Source organism: Entelurus aequoreus, linkage group LG12 (assembly GCF_033978785.1).
Source record: "Entelurus aequoreus isolate RoL-2023_Sb linkage group LG12, RoL_Eaeq_v1.1, whole genome shotgun sequence".
Taxonomy (NCBI): Eukaryota; Metazoa; Chordata; class Actinopteri; order Syngnathiformes; family Syngnathidae; genus Entelurus; species Entelurus aequoreus.
Window position 1 is genome coordinate 34,591,472 of NC_084742.1, and position 23,958 is coordinate 34,615,429.

Sequence of the window (23,958 nt, forward strand, 5' to 3'; positions counted from 1 at the left end):
GCTTTGTCTTCTAGTCTTAAAATGCCCTAGATGACAAGAGGGGACATGTAAATGTAAATGGCTTCCAAAGTAAAAGATGCTGTGGTGTGGTACCAGAAAAAGGTAAGATGATCATCGCTTTTGTTGCAACTCACTGCTGATTATTATTATTATTATTATTATTATTATTATTGTTATTATTACTACTACTATTACTACTACTATGAGGCTTTGCCAGTGCATTAAACTTTGCAATGAAGGCATGCCTTCTTTGGGAACATGTGAGAGTCAAAATGGAAGACAAAAGCAAGTTTGGAATTAGGATTTCGTGCAGGAAACCCCGGACCGATGAATTGGTTATTATTATAAGACTTTTGTCCATACAACTTCAATCCCATTTAGGCAGTACAAATGTTCGTTAGCATGCAAGTGGTGTCCATTCAAAGCAGTTGAAAAGAAGTCAACTTGCTCTGAATACAAAATGCTCAAGCTGGTGTCGCATGTCATCTTCTTCCGTGGTTTCTGATATCGGATCCTCTGCTGGACTTCAATCGCTGCCCCAGCTCACCTTACGCGCATCTCTAGCCTGCAGGCTGCGACCCCCCCAGTCCTGTGTGTCTGTCTGTGTGCGGCTCCCTCTGCATCCTTCCGCATTCAAAAAGTGGTTACTTGAAAAGGCAAATACTTTCAACTGACATTCAATTCTGGTTTAAAGCTTCATGCGGCCTTGCTCACACTTTCCCTCATGTGTGAGCTGGTGGAGGTAGTGATACCTGCTGAGTAATGAAGAGTGTGGGTGAAATGTCCTCAGGGCTTCTGTAAGCCGCACTTTTTCATACATGCAAAAACACACCAACTTGATAGAGTGTGCATGATGCGATACCTTGGTACGTATAAAACTATACTATAGTTTATCAAAAAAATAAAAAAATCAGAATCGGGCCACATTGACTATGTTTTTACTGCAGGCCGATGTGGTCCAAATCAGATTTTTTTTTAATCAGATTTTTTCCAGTTGACTGTTTACACTGCAAGTAAAATGTGGTCTTTATCACACTCCAGTACAAACACGTACAGGCCCCAATGAGGCCTCAATGTGGCCTTGATGTCACTTGTATGCGCGGTTCAATAAGGTGAAAAGAAAGGAAGTTGACCAGATTCCGTAAAAAAAGTTACTACTACTACAAAATAAAATAAAAGTTGCCACACCTTAGAAATTAATTTTTTTAACTTGAAAATAAATTAAAGTAATACAATGTATGACTGGATATACATATATATATACAGTATATATATTTATTAATTTTTTTGAATTTTGCCTATGGATTTTTTCTTAATGCATTCTAAATATTAAATGAATTTGATCAAAAGTCGCCTACAATGGAGCCTATGGGAGCAGTTCAATTATGGCTATAGAGCCCCTAAAAAAACATCCAAACACCTCCAATATGGTTTTATATACATGATGTAAGTATATATGTAATGTAGTAACAGGCACATTTATAATAACATTTAATATTTAAGTTTTTTGATCATTATAAGCATACGCAGCGCATTCATTTCAAAAACACATCACAACGTTTGCTTTTTTTTTCTTCATTACTGATTTCTGCTAACTGCAGACTTTATGAGAGCCAACAAACATAATAAAACATCACTTACTGTGCAAGATCTGCTGTCATTGGTATGCTGACTGCTGGGATGTTCATGTATTTCCATTTAAATTAAAAATGTCTCATAATCCTCGCGAAGAAACGAGGTGGGGGCAGCGGGAACAAGCGTATTTCGTGTAGTTCTCGCTAGTTCCAGGTCCTATATGGCGGTCAAAGTGTCCCAACTTGTCGGATTATATTCTCAGCCATCTAGTTTCTAGGTGAGAGGTATGATTTATGATCTAAAATAAACTTACAGGGAGCAGAGAAACAAGGAAACAGCAGACCACTCGATGATATAAACATAGGAAAACACGGAAGTGATTACGTCGCCGCTATAAATAGTTTGTCTTCATTAGCGCTTATAATAACAATATCACCAATACTTGGTAGATATTCAAGTCGCGAAATGTAAATTGAGTATTGTTGAGGCTTTTTGAATGGTTATTTATCTGATTTTATGGGCGGAATAGTGGAGCTCCCATTGGCTCCACTGTAAACTGACTTTTATTTACGTTTATTTAATATTTAGAATGCATTAAAAAAAATCAATCCGTCATGTCTTTCATAATGATTGTGAACGATAGGCAAAATTCCAAAAAAGTGCAGTTCCCCTTTAAAGAAAAAAAACTTCAAATATGTGTCATATGCATTTGAGAGAGGTTTCAGAGCAGTGTGAGGGTGTGTGTTTGCGCCTGTATAATGCGGTGTCTCTTGCCAATAACGTGTGTCACCCGCATGGTTTTCAGCTGCGCTATATTTGTATATATGGGCCTGGAACGGTAACCCCTGCAATAATAATGGCAAATTATGCAAATTTAGACAGCGATGAGGTGGCGACTTGTCCAGAGTGTATCCTGCCCGAATGCAGCTGAGATAGGCTCCAGCGAACCCCCACCACCCGAAAGGGAAAAGCGGTAGAAAATGGATGGATGGATAGACATTGGCATCATCTAGCTTTTAAATTTGAAAGCTAAGGAAGTGCGCCCGATAAATGTGAAGGGACATATTGTCGTCTGGGTAATGGCGGTCACTGATGCCGGAGGGAAACCCCTATTCTATTCCCAGTTTGTTATTCTCGTCTTTGGTCATGTGATCCACACAGTATGTAGTGAAGTTACTTTTTAAATTATTTTTAGATCTATGACAAGTCATGTGTTTGGAATGTTGACGCACATCTTAATGACAAACTGCTGTGACAATTATCTGCTTGTTGAATGGTGCACCACACTGAATCTATTTGAGCATGTGGCCACAAACACACACCTGTTAGAGCTGAAACAGGTACACACACCTGATACACACTGTGCGTTGCCATGACTGTACATAGAAACAAAGCAATGGTGAATTGTCCAGGTCACGACAAGTCATCTGACCCAAATTTTCTTACAGGTTGTGTTCATAATGAGCTGATAGTAAAGGTTTGTTAAATCATCTCTATTAGCGAGTTAGCTGTTGCTAACGCTAAAAGATGAGGCCACAGCTTACAGACGACAACAGCCACCAGTGTCTAATCTTTAGGTGACTCCAGCAGCAGACTGCTTTTGCTTGCCATTCAGTAGACAAACCAAACACAGAAATAATGTCAGAAACTCGGAATAGCCACACAAAGACACTGATTCACGAAAGATGGTTTAAGTTTGTTGTGGTGCTGTGACGGCGAGACAGAAAACACACACCTCTTAAAAAGTGTATTTTCTGAATGGACTTGAGTTTGCGGTGTTAAACATAGAATGATCTGTAAAGTATGTCTGGAATATTAGCAGTGCAGCAGGAATCAACTGTAAATGCTAAATAATGTGGGGTTTTTTTATATTTCATTGCTCCTTAATGTATGTCAGGATCCAGTATTTAATGGTTGAAAGAGTGCACAAGTCAAACAAGTAGCTTGATTGGTGGTGAATGTGTTAACACACACACCTACACACACACGTAGTGTCTCCACATTGTCAGCAAGTGTGTGTTTGATGCACAGCCATGCAGAAAAGTGTGCTGGTTTATAACTTACTTGGCTGACATATTCCCTCTTTTTTTTACCTTAAGTCACCATGGCAACCCGCGCACAGTGCGACAGCGGCACGCTAGTCCGCAGCAGCCTCCATTGAGGTGAAATCTCACGCGGTGTCTTTATTGACGATTCTTATGCTGGGGAAATAAATGTTCCTTTTGTGTTGAGCGACGTCCAAGCAGCAGACCTAAAAGCCTTGTTTGGGTTTATTTGTGTTTTGTGATTGGTCTACTATCTTTACATCCCTACCCCTCTTTCCCCTCCCTCTTCCACCTCCTGCTTCCTTATTTCACCTTTACATTTACACACACACCAATGCCACAATGCAGCTCTCAGTTTTGATGTTTTAAACGATTTGTTTATTCGGTCACATGTCGGTAACCAGTTTGCTTCCCACGGTAATGCCATCCCGTTCTATTAATTCCATGTGACACTAACAGATGACACAGGCACGTGTTAGCACCCACACTGTGTGTGTGCGTGCGTGCGTGCGTGCGCAATGTGTTGATTTTGTTAACTTGACTTTCTAGGCCAGTTTTCTTTGTGAAAAAGACAGAAGATACACTTAAATGACAGAGCACATATAGAGACGGGTGTCTTTTTTAGCCTGATGTGTGTGTAATCTGGTGTGTGTCTTGCAGATTGGCGCCTATGATCAGCAAATATGGGAGAAGTCTGTGGAGCAGCGAGAAATCAAGGTCCTTTTACCTAAATGTTTTGGTTTTCAAAGCCCCACATTTATTTTATTTTCATATTCTTTTCCAATTTCTTGATGTTTTGTCTGCACCCTTCCACCGCCATTGTCCATCTCCTGTTTGTTTCTTTTTAACTCTTTTCCTTTCTGCCCCACTTCTTCATCTTCTTCACCCATCCTCCCTCTCAATCATCCTCCTCTTCAGTTTATATCGCTGGTGAGTATTCGCCAACCTCCCCACCCCCCCAAGTGTGCACGTGCGCTTGACCTTGGCATAGACTAGACCATGATTGGTCAGCCTTTATTTTTGTGTATATTAACTGTGTGCTGTGCATATGTCAGTGTATCTCTAATAAACAGGGCAGAGAACAACAAATAATCATGTTTATAACTTAAGGATACAAAGTCTGACCTCAGCACATGGGGTGTCCAAAACTTTTTCCGCCGAGTGCTAAGTATAAAATCTATTTAAGGATGTGTTGTGTACATTAAAGATGTTCAAATGAATCCAATGTGCAGTAGGTCAATTAACATTAACCTCTTGGTGTTTGTGTTACAGGTGATATAAAGCAAATGAGTGTATTGTCGAATAATACATCTAACAATGATCTATTGATAAATAGATAGATAGATAGATAGTACTTTATTGATTCCTTCAGGAGAGTTCCCTCAGGAAAATTCAAATTCCAGCAGCAGTGTACAGAATTGAGATCGAATTTAAAAAAGTAAATAATGGGGGTATAAATGGAAACAAAATAGAAAAATATTACAGTAGAATAAAAACAAAAAGCTGGTTCTTTAACAGGGCTCAGAAATCAAATTGTTTGCACCGTATTTTTCAGAGTATAAGTCGCTCCGGAGTATAAGTCGCACCGGCCGAAAATGCATAATAAAGAAGGAAAAGAACATATATAAGTTGCACTGGAGTATAAGTCGCATTTTTTGGGGAAATGTATTTGATCAAACCCAACACCAAGATTAGACATTTGAAAGGCAATTTTAAATAAATAAAGAATAGTGAACAACAGGCTGAATAAGTGTTATATGACGCATAAATAACCAACTGAGAACGTGCCTGGTATGTTAACGTAACATATTATGGTAAGAGTCATTCAAATAACTATAACATATAGAACATGCTATACGTTTACCAAACAATCTGTCACTCCTAATCGCTAAATCCGATGAAATCTTATACGTCTAGTCTCTTACGTGAATGAGCTAAATAATATTATTTGATATTTTACGGTAATGTGTTAATAATTTCACACATAAGTGGCTCCTGAGTATAAGTCGCACCCCCGGCCAAACTATGAAAAAAACTGCGACTTATAGTCCGAAAAATACGGTATATTGAAGTAAATTTCTGCATAAGAAACAATGTAAACATGACTAATTGGTTCCAGCCTCGACACAAGTCCATATTTTAGTAAAAGTTTGTACACTTTGAACACAATATAACGTGCTATACAGTACTGTATATCAAACAAGGGAGTGATGAAATAACTTCCTATTTCTCATATTTTTCTGAATATACCGCACACTGGTATGTATGCCGCACCCACTAAATTCTAAAAGAAAAAAATATTTTCCATATATTAGCTGCACTGAGGCGCAGACATATACGTTGTGAAATTAGTAATTTACAAACCTTAATTTTTCCAAACGGTGTCTGTAACACGGCAGGAAAACGGCTGATCAAACAAAACAGAAGTCATCGTCATAAACCCACTAGCTGTGGAAGCGCGCTCTCCACTCAGCTAAATAGATTCAATAACTTCTCTGTGACGTCTTGATAAATTTACTGAGGAATTTGTAAAACTGGAACAATACAAACAGAATGCTATTGTAAGTTAATAATACTAACACAGACACTCATAAACGTGTTAGCATATTAGCTAATGCTAATAACGCTCACTTCATTACATTACAATAGCACGTATAAATATGCATGAAAACACTACTACAGACATCACACATGGGAGGGTTTAGTAAGTAAGAATTGTTTTAGTGATATTGTAAAACTTACAAACATTGCTGGGAATGATTAATGAAGAATCGATAAGAGTAGAAACGCCATGGAAGAATAAAAGCTGGAACGGCACTTGTACTTCCAGTTCAAAGCTTTTAACAGCAGGAAACACTGTCGACATTTACACAACAGCACCTGCAGTGAGCGAACCCATCCAAAAGATGACGCTATGGCACAATCAATAAGACACCATTTTAGTCTATTTGCATGTGTTGTATGAAAACTATTTGCATTATGGCCGTCAGCGTAGAAAAATCCATACATTAGCCGCACTAAAGAATAGGGAAAAAAATAGCGGCTTATAGTCTGGAATTTTTGCTAATAAAGTCAAATCAGCAGCAACCTGCTGAACTGTCTTTATATGCAGCTGCCCTGCCGTCTCACACACACACACATTGTGTCAGTGTCAGCCAGGTCGTTACAATGCTTACAATAGAATATAAAATCGACTTTGCCTTGTCGGTGAATTGGGAGAGGGGGCAGTGTCGACAACGCTTTGGATACTTCCTAAACGCTTTAAACGACTCATCGCTTGTCTTTTGCTGTCTTAGGACTCGAGCTGGCAAACCTACCAAAGTGCTACAAAAAGTCTAAAAAAAACACTTAAGAAAGCACATCAATTCTCAATTATGCACCGCTGGAAACAAAATGTCTGTGCTGCGAGGCACAGAAAGGGTGAATGAATCATTCGTACACTAAAGCATATTTTTATTCGGTTTGTGATTGGTACCGTATTTTTCGGAGTATAAGTCGCTCCGGAGTATAAGTCTCACCGGCCGAAAATGCATAATAAAGAAGGAAAAAAAGTAATAAGTAATAAGTCGCATTTTTTGGGGAAATGTATTTAATAAAACCCAACACCAAGAATAGACATTTGAAAGGCAATTTTAAATAAATAAAGAATAGTGAACAACAGGCTGAATAAGTGTACATTATATGACGCATAAATAACCAACTGAGAACGTGCCTAGTATGTTAACGTAACATATTATGGTAAGAGTCATTCAAATAACTATAACATATAGAACATGCTATACATTTACCAAACAATCTGTCACTCCTAATCGCTAAATCCGATGAAATCTTATACGTCTAGTCTCTTACGTGAATGAGCTAAATTATATTATTTGATATTTTACGGTAATGTGTTAATAATTTCACACATAAGTCGCTCCTGAGTATAAGTCGCACCTCCGGCCATACTATGAAGAAAACTGTGAGCTATAGTCCGAAAAATACGGTAGATAGAAAAGTACTGTCTCGGTTGTTAACCCATTGTACGTAACAAACTAGTCCTTTTGAATCCCAGATGTTGGTATCTCAATTTCTGGGCTATTCTTTGAATACTTGTATGAATCAGTGTTTTAATCCAGTGCTTTGGCAAACGGCAAACGATGACACCCAGATTGTGGAGTTTTTTAAATAAAAAAACATGCAGCTTCAACACATCAAACCTGAAACGCCAGCATTGTTTACACTGTGTTTTGAAAGACTGAAGATTCTACTGCTAAAGAAGCTCCGTCAAAGCCAAAATTAAAGAAAGCACAAACTACACTTACATCGATATATTAATAATATCCATATTGCACCCAGTCCTGCCACTGCAGTCTAGACAGTCATGTGCCACCTGCTGGCGAATTATGAACCGAACATGTCTGACCAGGTGTGGGAAAGATAGTTGACATTTGTGTGTTTGACCGTTGCAGTTAAAAGTCCCATTGTGGCCTATTATTACATGTGTGCAAGAAGTGGCTACAAAATGCAAACACACTCTGACAAAGATAAGAGGCCCTGAATAGCCAAGCGATAAGAGCACATACGGCCTCTGAGCTGGAGTGCCACAATAAATTACTAACTATTGAACCTGTTGTATAGACCGACCTGAAGGTCAATGCAAGCTTTAGATAGCAAGATAGTAAACATACCAAGTCCTAGCAGGCTTTATAAACGTAGACGATGAAATATGCACGTGAAATGTTTTTTAGCATCCTGCATCTCACAATGTGCTCGGTGTGGCTTAGTAGATGTTACCACTATGTAGAACACACACATGCAGCATGTTGGTAGGAGTCCAACTGGAGCCCGTAGAGTACATGGCGTAACTCCCAAGTTTTTTTTGGATCCCCCAATTACTCTGTCTGTTCCCCCCGCAGGGCCTGAGGAACAAGCCAAAGAAGACGGGACACGTCAAACCGGACCTCATCGACGTGGACTTGGTTAGAGGTGAGAAGATTGCACAGTTTGGCATCCATGCGTGATAATTCCTACATCATCTGCTTCTTTCTACACAGGCTCAGCTTTTGCAAAGGCCAAACCTGAGAGTCCATGGACCTCGCTGACACGGAAAGGCATCGTACGCGTCGTCTTCTTTCCCTTCTTTTACCGATGGTGGATCCAGGTCACCTCCAGAGCCATCTTCCTCTTGCTGCTGGCGCTTTACCTGCTGCAAGGTGCATTTCCTGTTCAATCATTTTAATGGGCCATTCCAACGCTGCTGTTTGCATCCCCAGAAAACATATTTTTTATTACCTATTTGTTTGTTGCCCTTGTTATGTATATCAGTTAGTCAGTAAAATACTTTGAAAAGTTATGGGAAGTATTGAATGAAACTTTCAGGAAATGTCAGAAATGGGATAATCAACAAGTGATTTCATTTTGGGGATGATCTGGATCATTTCTACTGTGTTACCTTACATTTACATTATGAGGCTCTACTGTGTGCGTATGCTAGCGGCCCCACCTCAACCACAGAGACATAAACACTGGATGACTGACAAGAGGCTTCACGCGGTTTCTTTTATTCCACTATAGATAACTCAAAAGATTATTTTCGTCTTCCAATCAGGAAATGTTAAAAATGAGATAAGCAAAAATGATTGCATTTTGTTTCTGATCTGGATCACCATCTGGAATCAAGACTTTTTTGAGCTTTGGGAGATCAGACCTGGTGGGGGTCTGTGCTGTCTTGAGTGCTTCTCGAATTGCACATTGGCCTAATATATTTAATAAATGCATATTTAATAAATGCAATTTAAAAAATTGTATACTACCTTAAACACTGTAAAACTAGCCTGCTGACTTCCGAAAATGATGACCTATAATCATTAAAGTGTACATCTTTATTCCTTTTAGTTAAAGTGTACACTTAAGTTGTGTCTTTGGGTTGCCATGCAGTCCTGTTACTGTAACATAACCCATTCTAGAAAATGTGAAAAGTCACATGGTAAAAGTAAAGTAACTAATTTATATTTTATGATATTTCAATTATGACTCACCACAGTCCTGTTTTTCCGAAGTTATTTCTTTAATTTGAAGATAATTGTTTTGTTGAACCACTGTTTACTGTCAACAGGCTATTGGCATAAATGCTATGTGGCTATGTGCTATGTGTTATGTACTTACTAATTCTATGCTAAAACTTCCCTCCATTGGGTCATATTGGGCTTTGGAAGCTTGTACAGTGTAAGAAAGAAAGTTGCCTGAGGTGGGTCAATACACATTTTTGAGTAGTTCAACATATGTATTATCAGATTAGGTGTTGCAAAAAGTTTAAAAGTTTATTTTGAGAGATTTTTAACAAGCAAATGGCACATATTGGGTGGAATAGCCCTACTACTTAAACGCTACATATCATTCATTTAATGTGTCGCCGTCGCCAATATTTCCATCCTCAGTGGCGGCAGCCGTCCTCTACGCGAGCGTACCGCAGCCTCACGCCATACCCGCCACCGAGGTGTTCGGCGCCATCTGGCTAATGCTGCTGCTGGGCACTGTGCACTGTCAGATCGTCTCCACCAGGACGCCCAAGCCTGCCTCCGGTGGCGGCGGGAAAAGACGCAGGTACCTTAGCTCAGTGCTAATTCTAACAGTAGTTGTCTTTGTGTGTTGTGTGGAATGTGTTTGAGGGCACGATTTTCTGCTCTCTTCCAATGAGAGAGCCTTTTATATGAAAAGGTCAGTTCTGGAATTTATAATTACATGAGTCTTCATATTTTTATTTGATATTCGCTTCAAAATTTACACGTAATGTGCGCTCACTATCGGGAGCTTTTCCAAAAAAACTACAATCCCTTACAATCCCAAAGCGAGCGAGCAGGCGGCCACTAAATCTGTCTGTGCTCTGTTCCTGTGAAGGAAGTTGAGGAAAGCCTCCCAGATGGAGGTGCATAGGGAAGGCGATGGCTCTAGCACTACCGATAACACACAGGAAGGGGCGCCGCACTCCCACTCAGCCGGCGCAAAGTACAGCCTGGGCACTCTCTTCCACCATTTCTGGCATGATCTCTGTAAAGCTGGGTGTGTATCTCTCCTTTTGCTTTTCTTTTGGACTTGATTCTCAACTCAATCCTGAGCTTCTGCTGCAAAATGTCCTCACGTGGCTCCAAAGAGGAACACTAATTGGATGATGAAGTGTGTCAGGAGGGATTTTGCAGCATTTATTAGCCGGCATCTTGATCATCATCATCATCAGTCATGTGGTCATTGTCATTGCACACTCAACTCCTCCTTTTCCACCATGCAGATCCAAGAAGTCCAAGCTGTCCATTGACAAGTCCACAGAGACGGACAACGGCTATGTGTCGCTTGACGGCCGTGTCAACAACGAGGAGGGTCTGCAGTTGTTTAACCGCCTTGATGAGGTGTGCTGGGCCACCCGTGGCCCGCCCTCGCATGCTCAAGCTGCCCGCAGTGCCAACAGCAACAAAGTCAGCCATCACACACACACACAGATAAACACAAACACACACACACACCATTCACTAGCATCGTTGTCATTTACAGGAGCCTGCATCGGATGAGGCTTCCAGTGAGGAGGATCCTGACGCGTCCTATATCGCCTTACGTAGAGGAGTCGAGAGACTCAACGCCGACTGCTCGCTACGACACCGCAAAAGCACACACTACAAGAAACACTACATTGTGGAGGTACACTAGGAGATGTATAATGCTGATATACTAAGGGGAATCCTCTTATTTCCTCATCTAAGTACATTTAACACTCCATAAAATGCTAAATGGATCAGAGTCTAGCCTTTAAGCGTGGTCCTTATGCCAGCGCAACAACCACAGTGTCGTCACAGCTATCAGCTGCAGATGATGCAGTGCGTTTAAAAAGGTGTATGGATTAACATCATCAACATGTTGGTTTGTAACAAAGCTGACTTTTGAAGCAAGTACTGCCATCTTTTATCTTTTACGTACAATCAATTATCATGACTTTGATTTTATATGTTCAACAAACCAATTCAAGTTATTACCAGTTTTTATTTACAATATCTGACGTTTTGACCATTTTTCTCATTTAAAGAGATTGAGAATTTGTTTGTTGTACACAGTGAACATCCAAAATTAATAAACAGTAGTGATGTTTGAGCGATACTGAAGCATTAAAGGCCTACTGAAACCCACTACTACCGACCACGCAGTCTGATAGTTTATATATCAATGATGAAATCTTAACATTATAACACATGCCAATACGGCCGGGTTAACTGACATTTTAAATTTGCCGCTAAACTTCCGGTTCGAAACGCCTCTGAGGATGACGTATGCGCGTGACGTAGACCGGCGAACACGGGTATGCCTTCCACATTGAAGCCAATACGAAAAAGCTCTGTTTTCATTTCATAATTCCACAGTATTCTGGACATCTGTGTTCGTGAATCTGTTTCAATCATGTTCATTGCATTATGGAGAAGGAAGCTGAGCAAGCAAAGAAGAAAGTTGTCGGTGCGAAATGGACGTATTTTTCGAACGTAGTCAGCCACAACAGTACACAGCCGGCGCTTCTTTGTTTACATTCCCGAAAGATGCAGTCAAGATGGAAGAACTCGGATAACAGAGACTCTAACCAGGAGGACTTTTGACTTCGATACACAGACGCCTGTAGAGAACTGGGACAACACAGACTCTTACCAGGATTACTTTGATTTGGATGACAAAGACGCAGACGTGCTACTGTGAGTATGCAGCTTTGGCTTCTAAACATTTGATCGCTTGACCGTATGTGCGCAACTTTTTTTTGCGTATGTACGTAACTTTTTTAAAATATATAAGCTTTATGAACCTCGGGTTAGGTGAACGGTCTTTTGGGCTGAGTGATTGTGTGTGTTGATCAGGTGTTTGAATTGTATTGGCGTGTTCTATGGAGCTAGGAGCTAGCATAGGAGCTAAGAGCTAGCATAACAAACACGCAGGTGTTTTTATGCAGGATTAATTTGTGGCATATTAAATATAAGCCTGGTTGTGTTGTGGCTAATAGAGTATATATATGTCTTGTGTTTATTTACTGTTGTAGTCATCCCCAGCTCAATATCAGGTACCGTGAGTATGCAGCCTTGGCTGCTAAACATTTGAGAGCTTGACCGTATGTGCGCGTCACGTACGTAACTTTTTAAAAATATATAAGCTTTATGAACCTTGGGTTAGGTGAACGGTCTTTTGGGCTGAGTGATTGTGTGTGTTGATCAGGTGTTTGAATTGTATTGGCGTGTTCTATGGAGCTAGGAGCTAGCAGAGGAGCTAGGAGCTAGCGTAACAAACACGCAGGTGTTTTTATGCAGGATTAATTTGTGGCATATTAAATATAAGCCTGGTTGTGTTGTGGCTAATAGAGTATATATATGTCTTGTGTTTATTTACTGTTGTAGTCATTCCCAGCTGAATATCAGGTCACCCCCGGCTCTCACAGCATCTTCCCTATCTGAATAGCTTCAACTCCCCACTAGTCCTTCACTTGCACTTTACTCATCCACAAATCTTTCATCCTCGCTCAAATTAATGGGGAAATTGTCGCTTTCTCGGTCCGAATCTCTCTCACTTCATGCGGCCATCATTGTAAACAATAGGGAACTTTGCGTATATGTTCAACTGACTACGTCACGCTACTTCCGGTAGGGGCAAGCCTTTTTTTTATCAGATACCAAAAGTTGCAATCTTTATCGTCGTTGTTCTATACTAAATCCTTTCAGCAAAAATATGGCAATATCGCGAAATGATCAAGTATGACACATAGAATAGATCTGCTATCCCCGTTTAAATAAAAAAAATTCATTTCAGTAGGCCTTTAAGAGACAGAAGAAGAAGTGACACTGTGTGTTACACATGTTACACATGCTGTTGTTATTTGAACAATCGCACTGTCATGTAAGTCACATTGCCCAGCACCCTTCAGTCTGAGTCAACAGTCTTAACCACTGTGCTATCCTGGGTCTTGTGAAGAGACGATTTTGTTCCATACACAAATGTAATTGAGGACATCTTGCTCAGTAAAGTATGATGGAGGTGGAACAAAATACTGTCAACCAGAGTAAGGTTCAAACCCAGTACCTTACATTACAGGTCAATAGTCTTAACCACTGTGCTATCCTGGGTCTTGTGAAGAGAAGATTTTGTTCCATACACAAATATAATCGAGGACATCTTGCTCAGTAAAGTATGATGGAGGTGGAACAAAATACTGTCAACCAGAGTGGGGTTCAAACCCAGTACCTTTCATTCCAAGTCAACAGTCTTTACCACTAGGCTATCCTGGGTCTTGTGAAGACAAGATTTTGTCCTATACACAAATGTAAGCGAGGACTCCTGGCTCAGTAAAGTATTATAGCGGTGGAATAAAATACTGTCAACCAGAGCGGGGTTCGAGCCTGGTACTTTACATTCTAAGTCAACAGTCTTATGTGCTATCCTGGGTCTTGCGAACGAGGAAAATTTGGTCCATACACAAATGTAATCGAGGACTCATGGCTCAGTAAAGTATGATGGAGGTGGAACAAAATACAGCCAACCACAGTGGGATTCGAATCCCGCACCCTTCAATCTGAGTCAAAAGTCTTAACCACTGTGCAGATTTTGTTCCATACACAAGTGTAATCAAGGACATCTTGCTCAATAAATTATGATGACGGTGGAACAAAATACTGTCAACCATAGTCATATAACTTTTTTCTCAAATTCCACTGCCATAAACCTTAGTCTTAAAACTTGGTATACGACATAAAACTTGGTATATGACACGTGCTATATGTTAGAATGTGTTAGCATGCTAACTTTTTAGCTAATTTTATGCTTTTTTTTCTTTTAATACCACAGTCATATACACCCAGCACCCTTAATTCCAAGTCACCAGTGTTAAGCACTGGGCTACTCTGGGTCTTGCTAAGAGAAGATTTTGTTCTACACACAAATGTAATCGAGGACTCCTGGCTCAGTAAAGTGCGATGGAGGTGGAACAAAATACTGTCAACCAGATTAGGGTTCCAACCCAGTACCATTCATTCCAAACCAACAGTCCTAACCACTGGGCTATCCTGGGGCTTGTCAAAAGCAGATGTTGTTCTATGCACAAATGTAATCGAGGATTCCTGGCTCAGTAAAATATGATGGAGGTGGTACAAAATTCTGCCAACCACAGTGGGATTCAAACCCAGCACCCTTCAATCTGAGTCAACAGTCTTAAACACTGCGCTATCCTGGGTCTTGTGAGGACAAGATGTTCCTTACACAAATGTAACTTCTTGCTCAGTAAAGTATGATGAAGGTGGAACAAAATACTATCAACCCGAGTGGGGTTCAAACCCAGCACCTTGCATTCCAAGTCAACAGTCTTAAACACTGGGCTATCCTGGGTCTTGCGAAGATAAGATTTTGTTCCATACAAAAATGTAATCGAGGACTCCTAGCTCAGTAAAGTATGATGGAGGTGGAACAAAATAATGTCAACCAGAGTGGGGTTCAAACTCAGTACCATTCATTTCAAGCCAACAGTCCTAACCACTGGGCTATCCTGGGTCTTGTCAAAAGCAGATTTTATTACATACACAAATGTAATTGAGGACTCATGGCTCAGTAAAGTATGATGGAGGTGGAACAAAATATACGAGGATGTATATGTACATATAATAACATCAAGGTGTGTACATTGAATCTATAGAAAGATAGATATGATAGTTATTCATGAGCAGGTGGACTTGATCAATCAATCAATCAATCAATGTTTATTTATATAGCCCTAAATCACAAGTGTCTCAAAGGGCTGTACAAGCCACAACGACATCCTCGGTACAGAGCCCACATACGGGCAAGGAAAACTCACCCCAGTGGGACGTCAATGTGAATGACTATGAGAATAATGATGATGACATTTTTCAATCAGGACATTCTCAAGTCCGCCACCAGCTGCAGTTCCAGATGTTCCAGCTTGAGGACCCCGGACTCAGAGAGCACTCGCCACGAGTCTGAGACAGAGGACCTTCTGTGGGAGGACTTCCTGCACTGCGCTGAGTGCCGCTCGTCCTGCAGCTCGGAGACGGATGGGGAAGGCGGCGGCGCGCCCGTCTGTCCACCCACCAAGAAGGAGTACAGGGACGATCCTTTTTACCAGGTGTGTGTGAAGGCAATATCGCCGTCGTTCTTTCGAGACCAATAACCTGCGTCTTGCATCCTCAGGGCCACGCCCCCTGGCTGCACAGTTCCAACCCAGGCCTGGAGAGAGTGAGCGCAATCGTGTGGGAGGGCAACGAGTGCAAGAAGGCGGACATGTCTGTGCTGGAGATCAGCGGCATGATTATGAACAGAGTGAGAAACACTTTTAAAAAATTTTTTATTAAACAGTTAAAAAAATAATTTACTGAAATACCTCTTAAAAAACTCAGTAAACATTAACTTAAAAAATATATATATTTAATAAGAAAAATAACTTTTTGCATGCAGGTTAATCTTCACACACCAGGAATCGCTTATCAAGTCTTTGGAAATCTGGTGTCTGTCACACTGGGACTCACACCTTTTGTCTACAGGTACTCTTTTTATACATTCTTTAATTATTTTTGATTAATTATTCATTTAATTAATTATTAATTAATCATCCATTATTTTGATTAATTGTCAATGTATTAATTTCATTGATTTCAATTATAATTCCTGAAATATTTATTGATTGAAAACAAGTCTTCTTGCTGCTTGCAGATTGGCTCAGCACCGAGACCTGGATCAACTGACCACGCTGTCAGCCAATGAGCTTCTGTCTGAGGCGCTGGGCGGCGGCTCCGGGGATGCCTTAGTGGTCACCATGGTGACAGTGAGTTTCATGGTGCGTGTGTGTCTCATCTGGCTTTTCTTCTTCCTGCTGAGCGTTGCAGAGAGGACCTACAAGCAGGTAACGTGTCACATGAGTAAACATAAATAGAAACATCAATGTTTCATTGTGTGTATGGGTATGTGTCTGTGTCTGTGTCTGTGTGCGTGCGTGCGTGTGTGCGTGTGTGTGTGTGTGTTTCAGAGGCTGCTGTTTGCCAAACTGTTTGGTCACCTGACCTCAGCTCGCAGAGCTAGAAAGTCAGAAGTTCCACATTTCCGCCTGAAGAAAGTAGAGAACATCAAGATGTGGTTGTCATTACGCTCGTACCTCAAGGTCAGTCCACGACCTTTAACATGACACTTTCTGACATTTCAACAATAAACTTGGTTGTCTTTTTTTTCAATGTTGGCTTTCAGCGTCGAGGTCCTCAACGCTCTGTAGACGTCATCGTGTCCTCCGCTTTCTTGTTGACGCTTTCTGTGGTCTTCATTTGTTGTGCTCAGGTACTACTCTACCTCTCTTTTACTTCTACCGCTATCTCTACTTTTACTCTAGTCCAACTCTAACTCTACCCTACCTTTACCTCTACTTTACTCTAACTCTACTGTACCTCTAATTCTACTATAACCCTACCGCTACTCAACCTCGACTTCTACCCTACTCTACTTCTACTCTTTCACTACCTCTACTCTTACTGTACTCTACACTACCTCTACTCTACCTCCATTCTACCTGTAACTTTACTTAAACTCTATTTCTACTCTAACTCTCCCTCTAACTTAGAGTAGAAGTAAGTTACTTCTACCTCTACTCTACCTCTAATTTACTCTAACGCTACCTTAACTACTCTAACTTTACCTCTAACTCTACTCTACTCTACTCTTGCTCAAATCCAATTCTACTTTAACTCTACGCCACCTCTACCTCTAACTCTACTCTAATGTTAACTTTATCTCTACTTTACTCCAACTCTACCTCTACTCTAACTCTACATCTCTTCTACCTCTGCTCTAGCCCTACCGCTACTTCTACCTTACTCTTACTCTACCTCTACTCTAACTCAACTTTAACTCTTACCTCTACTCTACCTCTACTTTACTCTAACTGTAGTCTAACTCTACGTTTCTTCTACCTCTTCTCTACCTTTAGTCTACCCCTACTTCTACCCTACCGCTACTCTACCGTTATTTTTACTCTACTCTAACTCAACTTCAACTCTTAATCTTTACTCTACCTCTACTTTAACTTTACCTCACCTCTACTCTAACTCTACCTCTACCTTTAACTCTACTCTAACTTTATTCCTCTACCTCTCTTCTACCTCCACTCTACCGCTACCCTACCTTTACTCTACTTCTACTCTTACGTCTACTCTAACTCAACTTTAACTCTTACCTCTATTCTAACTTTACCTCACTTCTACCTTTACTCTAATTTGAACTTTACCGCTAACTCTACCTCTACTCTACTTATAACTCTTATCTACTGTATCTCTAACTCTACTCTAACTCTTACCTTTATTCTACCTCTACTCTACTTATAACTCTTATCTACTGTATCTCTAACTCTACTCTAACTCTTACCTTTATTCTACCTCTACTCTAAGTACCTCTAATTCTACTCCACCTCTAACTCAACCGCAACTCTTACTCTACTGTAACGCAAACTACCTCTACTTTTCTCTAATTCTACTGTTGTACCTCTACTCTAACTGTACTCTACTTCTACTCTTCCCAACCTCTACTTCTGCCCTACTCCTACTCTACCTCTACTCTTTCTCTTATATTTACTCTTACTGTACTCTACCCCTACCTCTACTCTACCGCTACCTCAGCTCTAACTGAACTTTAACTCTACTCTATCTCAACTATATCTCCACTCTACCTCTAATTTTACTTAAACTCTACTCTACCCTAACTCTACCTCTAACTTTACTCTACTCTACATTTTATTCTACTTCTAACTATACTCTACTAACTCTGCCTCTACTTCACTCTACTCCACTAACTCTACCTCTACTTTACTCTAACTCTACCACTACATCTCTTGTACCTTTTCTACTCTATGCCTACTTCTACCATACCCCTATTTCTACCTTTACTTCTATTCTACTCTTACTATACCTCTACTTTTACTCTACTTCATCCCTACCTCTACTTTAACTAGCTCTATTACCTTTACATCTACTCTGACTCTAACTCTACTCTACTTGTACCCTATTATACCTCTACTCTTACTGTACTCTACCTCTACTTCTACTCTATTGCTACCTTACCTGTAACTACTCTACCTCAACCCTACTTCTACATTTACTCTACCTTTACCTCACCTCTACTTTACTCATGCTCTGCACCTACCTCACCTCCAACTCTACCTCTGCTCTACCTTTACCCTATTTCTACTTTACTCTTACTCTACTTTTACTGTACTCTTACTCGACTCTACCTCTACCCTACCTATACTCTATCTCTTTTCTAACTCAACTTTACCACACCTATACCTCTACTCCTACCTCTAATCTAACTCTACCTCTACACTACCGCTACCCTACCTCTCCTCTACCTTAACTCAACTCTAAACTCTACTTCTACCCTACCTGTACTCTACCTCACCTCCACTCTACTTCTGCTCTACCTCTGCACTACCTCTACTCTAATGCTACTCTACCTCACCTCTACCCTACCTAAACTCTAACTCAAATCTAACTCTTCCTCTCTCTACCCTACATCTTTCGCTCACTGACACATAAAGTGTTGTTTTTCAGCTGCTGCACGTTCACGACACCTTCCTAGAGTGTCACTACAACTGGGAGTTAGTCATCTGGTGTTCCAGCCTCTCCCTCTTCCTGCTCAGGTTTGTCACTCTGGGCTCTGAAACCAGCAAGAAGTACAGCAACACATCCATTCTGCTCACTGAGCAGGTAAACACTCACTCACACACGCACACACACACGGTTATTACCTTGACAACAATTTGTGTGTGCGTATGTGTGTGTGCATTCCAGATCAACCTGTACTTAAAGATGGAGAAGAAGCCCAACAAGAAGGAGGACTTAACGCTAGTCAACAATGTGTTGAAACTAGCAACCAAACTACTCAAAGTAAACATTGACCTCGTCTAAAAGCACTGTCAGCAAAACATAGGATTCACCCCCTGTGTGTGTGTGTGTGCGTGTGTGTGTGTGTGTGTGTGTGTGCAGGAGCTGGACACTCCTTTCAGGCTGTACGGTTTGACCATGAACCCTCTGCTGTACAACATCACACAGGTGGTCATCCTGTCTGCCGTGTCAGGTGTCATCTCAGACCTGCTGGGCTTTAACTTGAAGGTCGGTGCAACATAAAACAAGACAAACAACATATTGTATAAATGTGTGTGTGTGTGTGTGTGTGTGTATTTACAGCTGTGGAAGATCAAGTCGTGACAGTGAAGCGATGACTCAGCAACTGACTGAAGAAGACGACAACAACATATCATCACTTTGTGCAATCAAGTTCTTTAGCCGCTCAGTGTTTTCTCCTTATTATTTAATGTATTATTTATGAAGTCACAAAGTGTTATTTTGCTTCTCTGCACATTTACCTGCAGTTTTATGGTTGTTTCGTTTTAGTTAATTATTTATGCTGTAATTTTTACAACTGAAACTATCAAGCTTGAAAAAGGTTACTCAGACATGTTTGGTACAATTGCTTAAACATAAAAAAAGTGATATTTTTGTTTAAAAATGACAGCTTAGTACTCAAAACAATGTAAATGACGTCACACCAAACAATTACTTTATTTTTGTACTTAAACATACTTTTATTTTGTTATTTTCATTTAGCTTTTCCTTTCCAACCAAATCAGACTTTATTGACGTATTTAAAAGCGTCAACAATGTCCTTTTTTATTTTTTACTTTTCATTCAAGTTGTTTTTTTGGTGTTTTGGCAGGTGACATCAGTGTTAGGTTGTAACATCAAAAGAAAGAAAAAGATGCACTTTATAAAATACACACACGTAATATCAATCACATGTAAATGTTTCTGCTTATTCATCATGTTTTTTTTTTGAAGGAGGAGACCAAAGAGCTTACTTTTCCCGCTGCTTTGATTTTCTCTTTCTGATAAAAGAATGTATTATCATCTTTAATGTTTTTATTTTGTCTTTTTGCTGTACTTTTTGGTATTTGGTCTTGTTACATCATGAATATGTTGACATTTGTTCCTCACACGTTTGTGGCGAGAAAGCATGTTTTCTTGTGTTTTTTTTAATGAAACAGAATTGTGAATAATTTAAGACTTTTTGAAAGCAAACTTGGTTTGTTGACATGTCTACATTTTTTTGTAATAAAATCAAAAACTGGACAATACCATTGTCACTAGTCTTTTTTATAAAGATAAGTAATGGAAAAATACATCAAACCTGAATAATGAGATGATAATAATAAAGTAAATGTAATACCTGTAAAAAAAAACATATCAGCACTTGCATCTTTATAGTGGCTGTGATCGCTACAATACATTTTTCTGTTGTGGTGCGCGCCTCCTGCTGGTGCTCTGGGAGTATTACCGTTCAAATTGTACGGTGACGCGGAAAACACGTTCAGGGGCCGTACTTATCAAGCTTAGAGTGCCATTTTACACTTTAAGTCCTGAAAATTTGCGAAATTTAGTCCTACTCTCAAACTTAAGAATAAAAGCTTTTTATCAACGTTCTTAAGTCTAAGAATCACTCCTACTCTCCACGATATTTAAGAGACCTTCAGAGGTGTCTTAAGTGGTTAGGAGTTGCCAGCAGGGGATGGCACTGAGGCGAGAGACGTGCGCGAACGTTCATCTTTGTTTGATGACGAGCAGCTGATCAAACGGTATCGTTTAGACAGAGCAGGTATTATTTTTGTCAGATTTAATAATTTTCGATTCCTTGTTGATTTCTGCATGTGGCTGCAGTGGACTAGTATATATAGAGCCACCCACACCAGTTTCAAATTAGTTGCCTAATTAATGAATTGGAAAGAAAATGTTATGAGAGTAGCGTATGTGTGTGGCACACACATACGCTAGGTTACAGCATGTGAGCTGAGTGACGTCAGTGAGTGTGTGGGCGAGAGAAGAGAGGGAGCGGTATTGTGAGTGCGAGCCGGGACTAGTTTGTTTTGTGTTGGATTGGCTGTGTGCAAGCAATCAATAAAGCAAGATTGGCAACTAATCGCCGGACTCATCATTCACTCTAAAGTCGTCCGCTGTGGAGACCCACTGCCGGGTAAAGTGAAGGGTGTTGCCCCGAGCATACATCCTGGAGAAGTGTCTCCCCTGCCTCTTTGTTACGGTCTGGGAGCAGGAAGCAGGTGCAACAAAAAGGAAACATTTATTTTTGATTCATTGCCAATATTGTTTGTTTGTTTTGTATTATTTTGTAACCGGCACGCGACTGTCCTGTTTCGCGCCTGTACAAAAAAAAACAATAATCGATTTCTTCAGATTCCAGCAGCTGTCAAATACGAAGTATCCTTCCAGCGACGGGCAGTCAAAGCCGAAGTGCTATCGATCGCTGTTAATGACGTAAGAGGAAACATGACCACGGAAGTAAATGGGGGGGGGGGGGGTTGTAGGGGGAAGAAATTTGGCGTGACAGGGGCAGCAGCAGCAGATCTTCCCGCCCGACCACGCCGCGCGCATGCGTGCCGTGCGTGGAGGAGGACGCACCCCGGCACGGACGCAGGGCAGCATTGAGGCAGTCCTCCAGCTGTGTGGTATGTTTTAGCGGCGCGCCGACATAAAAAAAATGCATTGGTGACTATTTGACTCGACTTGCGCGCGGTTTGACAAACTTTGACATTTCCAAATGGAGGAGGAGGGAGCACACACGTGCGCTGACGAACATAAACAGCCACAGGAGGACATCATCATCATCATCATCATCATCAATATTTATTGCAGACCTTAAAGGCCTACTGAAATGAAATGTTCTTATTTAAACGGGGATAGCAGATCCATTCTGTGTCATACTTGATCATTTCACGACATTGCCATATTTTTGCTGAAAGGATTTAGTAGAGAACATCGACGATAAAGTTCGCAACTTTTGGTCGCTGATAAAAAAAGCCTTGCCTGTACCGGAAGTAGCGTGACGTCGCAGGTTGAAAGGCTCCTCACATTTCCCCATTGTTTGCACCAGCAGCGAGAGCGATTCAGACCAAGAAAGCGACGATTACCCCATTAATTTGAGCGAGGATGAAAGATTTGTGGATGAGGTACGTGAGAGTGAAGGACTAGAGTACAGCGCAGGACGTATATTTTTTCGCTCTGACCGTAACTTATGTAAAAGGGCTCATTGGATTCCACACTTTCTCCTTTTTCTATTGTGGATCACGGATTTGTATTTTAAACCACCTCGGATACTATATCCTCTTGAAAATGAGAGTCGAGAACGCGAAATGGACATTCACAGTGACTTTTATCTCCATGACAATACATCGGCGAAGCACTTTAGCTACGGAGCTAACGTGATAGCATCATGCTTAAATGCAGAAAGAAACAAAAGAAATAAGCCCCTGACTGGAAGGATGGACAAAAGATCAACAATACTACCAAACTCTGGACTTGTAACCACACGGTTAATGCTGTCCAACCTGGCGAAGCCTAGCAATGCTGTTGCTAACAACGCCATTGAAGCTAACTTAGCTACGGGACCTCGACAGACCTATGCTGAAAACATTAGCTATCCACCTACGCCAGCCCTCATCTGCTCATCAACACCCATGCTCACCTGCGTTCCAGCGATCGACGGCGCGACGAAGGACTTCACCCGATCATCGATGCGGTCGTCGGATAGCGCATCTGCTATCCAACTCAAAGTCCTCCTGGCTGTGTTGCTGCAGCCGGCCGCTAATACACCGATCTCACCTACAGCTTTCTTCTTTGCAGTCTCCATTCATTAAACAAATTGCAAAAGATTCACCAACACAGATGTCCAGAATACTGTGGAATTTTGCGATGAAAACAGAGCTGTTTGTATTGGGATACAATGTGTCCGAATACTTCCGCTTCAACCATTGACGTCACACGCAAACGTCATCATACCTAGACGTTTTCAACCGGAAGTTTCCCGGGAAATTTAAAATTGCACTTTATAAGTTAACCCGGCCGTATTGGCATGTGTTGCAATGTTAAGATTTCATCATTGATATATAAACTATCAGACTGCGTGGTCGGTAGTAGTGGGTTTCAGTAGGCCTTTAAGATCATTACACATATAAAAACACAACACAAAACATTAAAAACAAAACATTAAAAACAAAACAATAAAACATAAAGCCCAAATGTTAGTTTCTGATATACAAACATGTGTGCCAATGGTTCCACAGTCCAGACGAGTACCTAACAGAACTGCGGCCAGAGTTCGTTATAACAGTGATTATGTCATTTTCCGACTCCGATGCCCTACACATAAACTTATACATAAGGTTGCGTAGCAACACTGAGAAAGTGGGCACCCCAACACTAACAAACATCTGGCTTGCACTGGAGCTTCTTGG

General features: G+C 40.7%; 1 protein-coding gene across 2 annotated transcripts; it reads left to right on the plus strand.

Moving 5' to 3' along the window:
* Nucleotides 1-20,790, plus strand: LOC133662100 (protein PHTF2-like). Of its 2 annotated transcripts, XM_062065785.1 has the most exons (19): nucleotides 1-102; nucleotides 4,281-4,337; nucleotides 4,539-4,550; nucleotides 8,519-8,588; nucleotides 8,657-8,815; nucleotides 10,040-10,205; nucleotides 10,500-10,661; nucleotides 10,888-11,071; nucleotides 11,148-11,291; nucleotides 15,520-15,747; nucleotides 15,813-15,941; nucleotides 16,077-16,162; nucleotides 16,332-16,521; nucleotides 16,645-16,776; nucleotides 16,860-16,946; nucleotides 19,208-19,363; nucleotides 19,448-19,543; nucleotides 19,643-19,768; nucleotides 19,844-20,790. In XM_062065785.1, exons 1-19 carry the CDS (start codon nucleotides 58-60, stop codon nucleotides 19,862-19,864), a joined length of 2,250 nt encoding a protein of 749 aa, XP_061921769.1. In that variant the 5' UTR covers nucleotides 1-57; the 3' UTR covers nucleotides 19,865-20,790. The 2 variants fall into 2 exon arrangements, with proteins under 2 accessions (XP_061921769.1, XP_061921770.1); XM_062065786.1 differs by lacking the exon at nucleotides 4,539-4,550.
* Nucleotides 20,791-23,958: the final 3,168 nt, after the last annotated feature.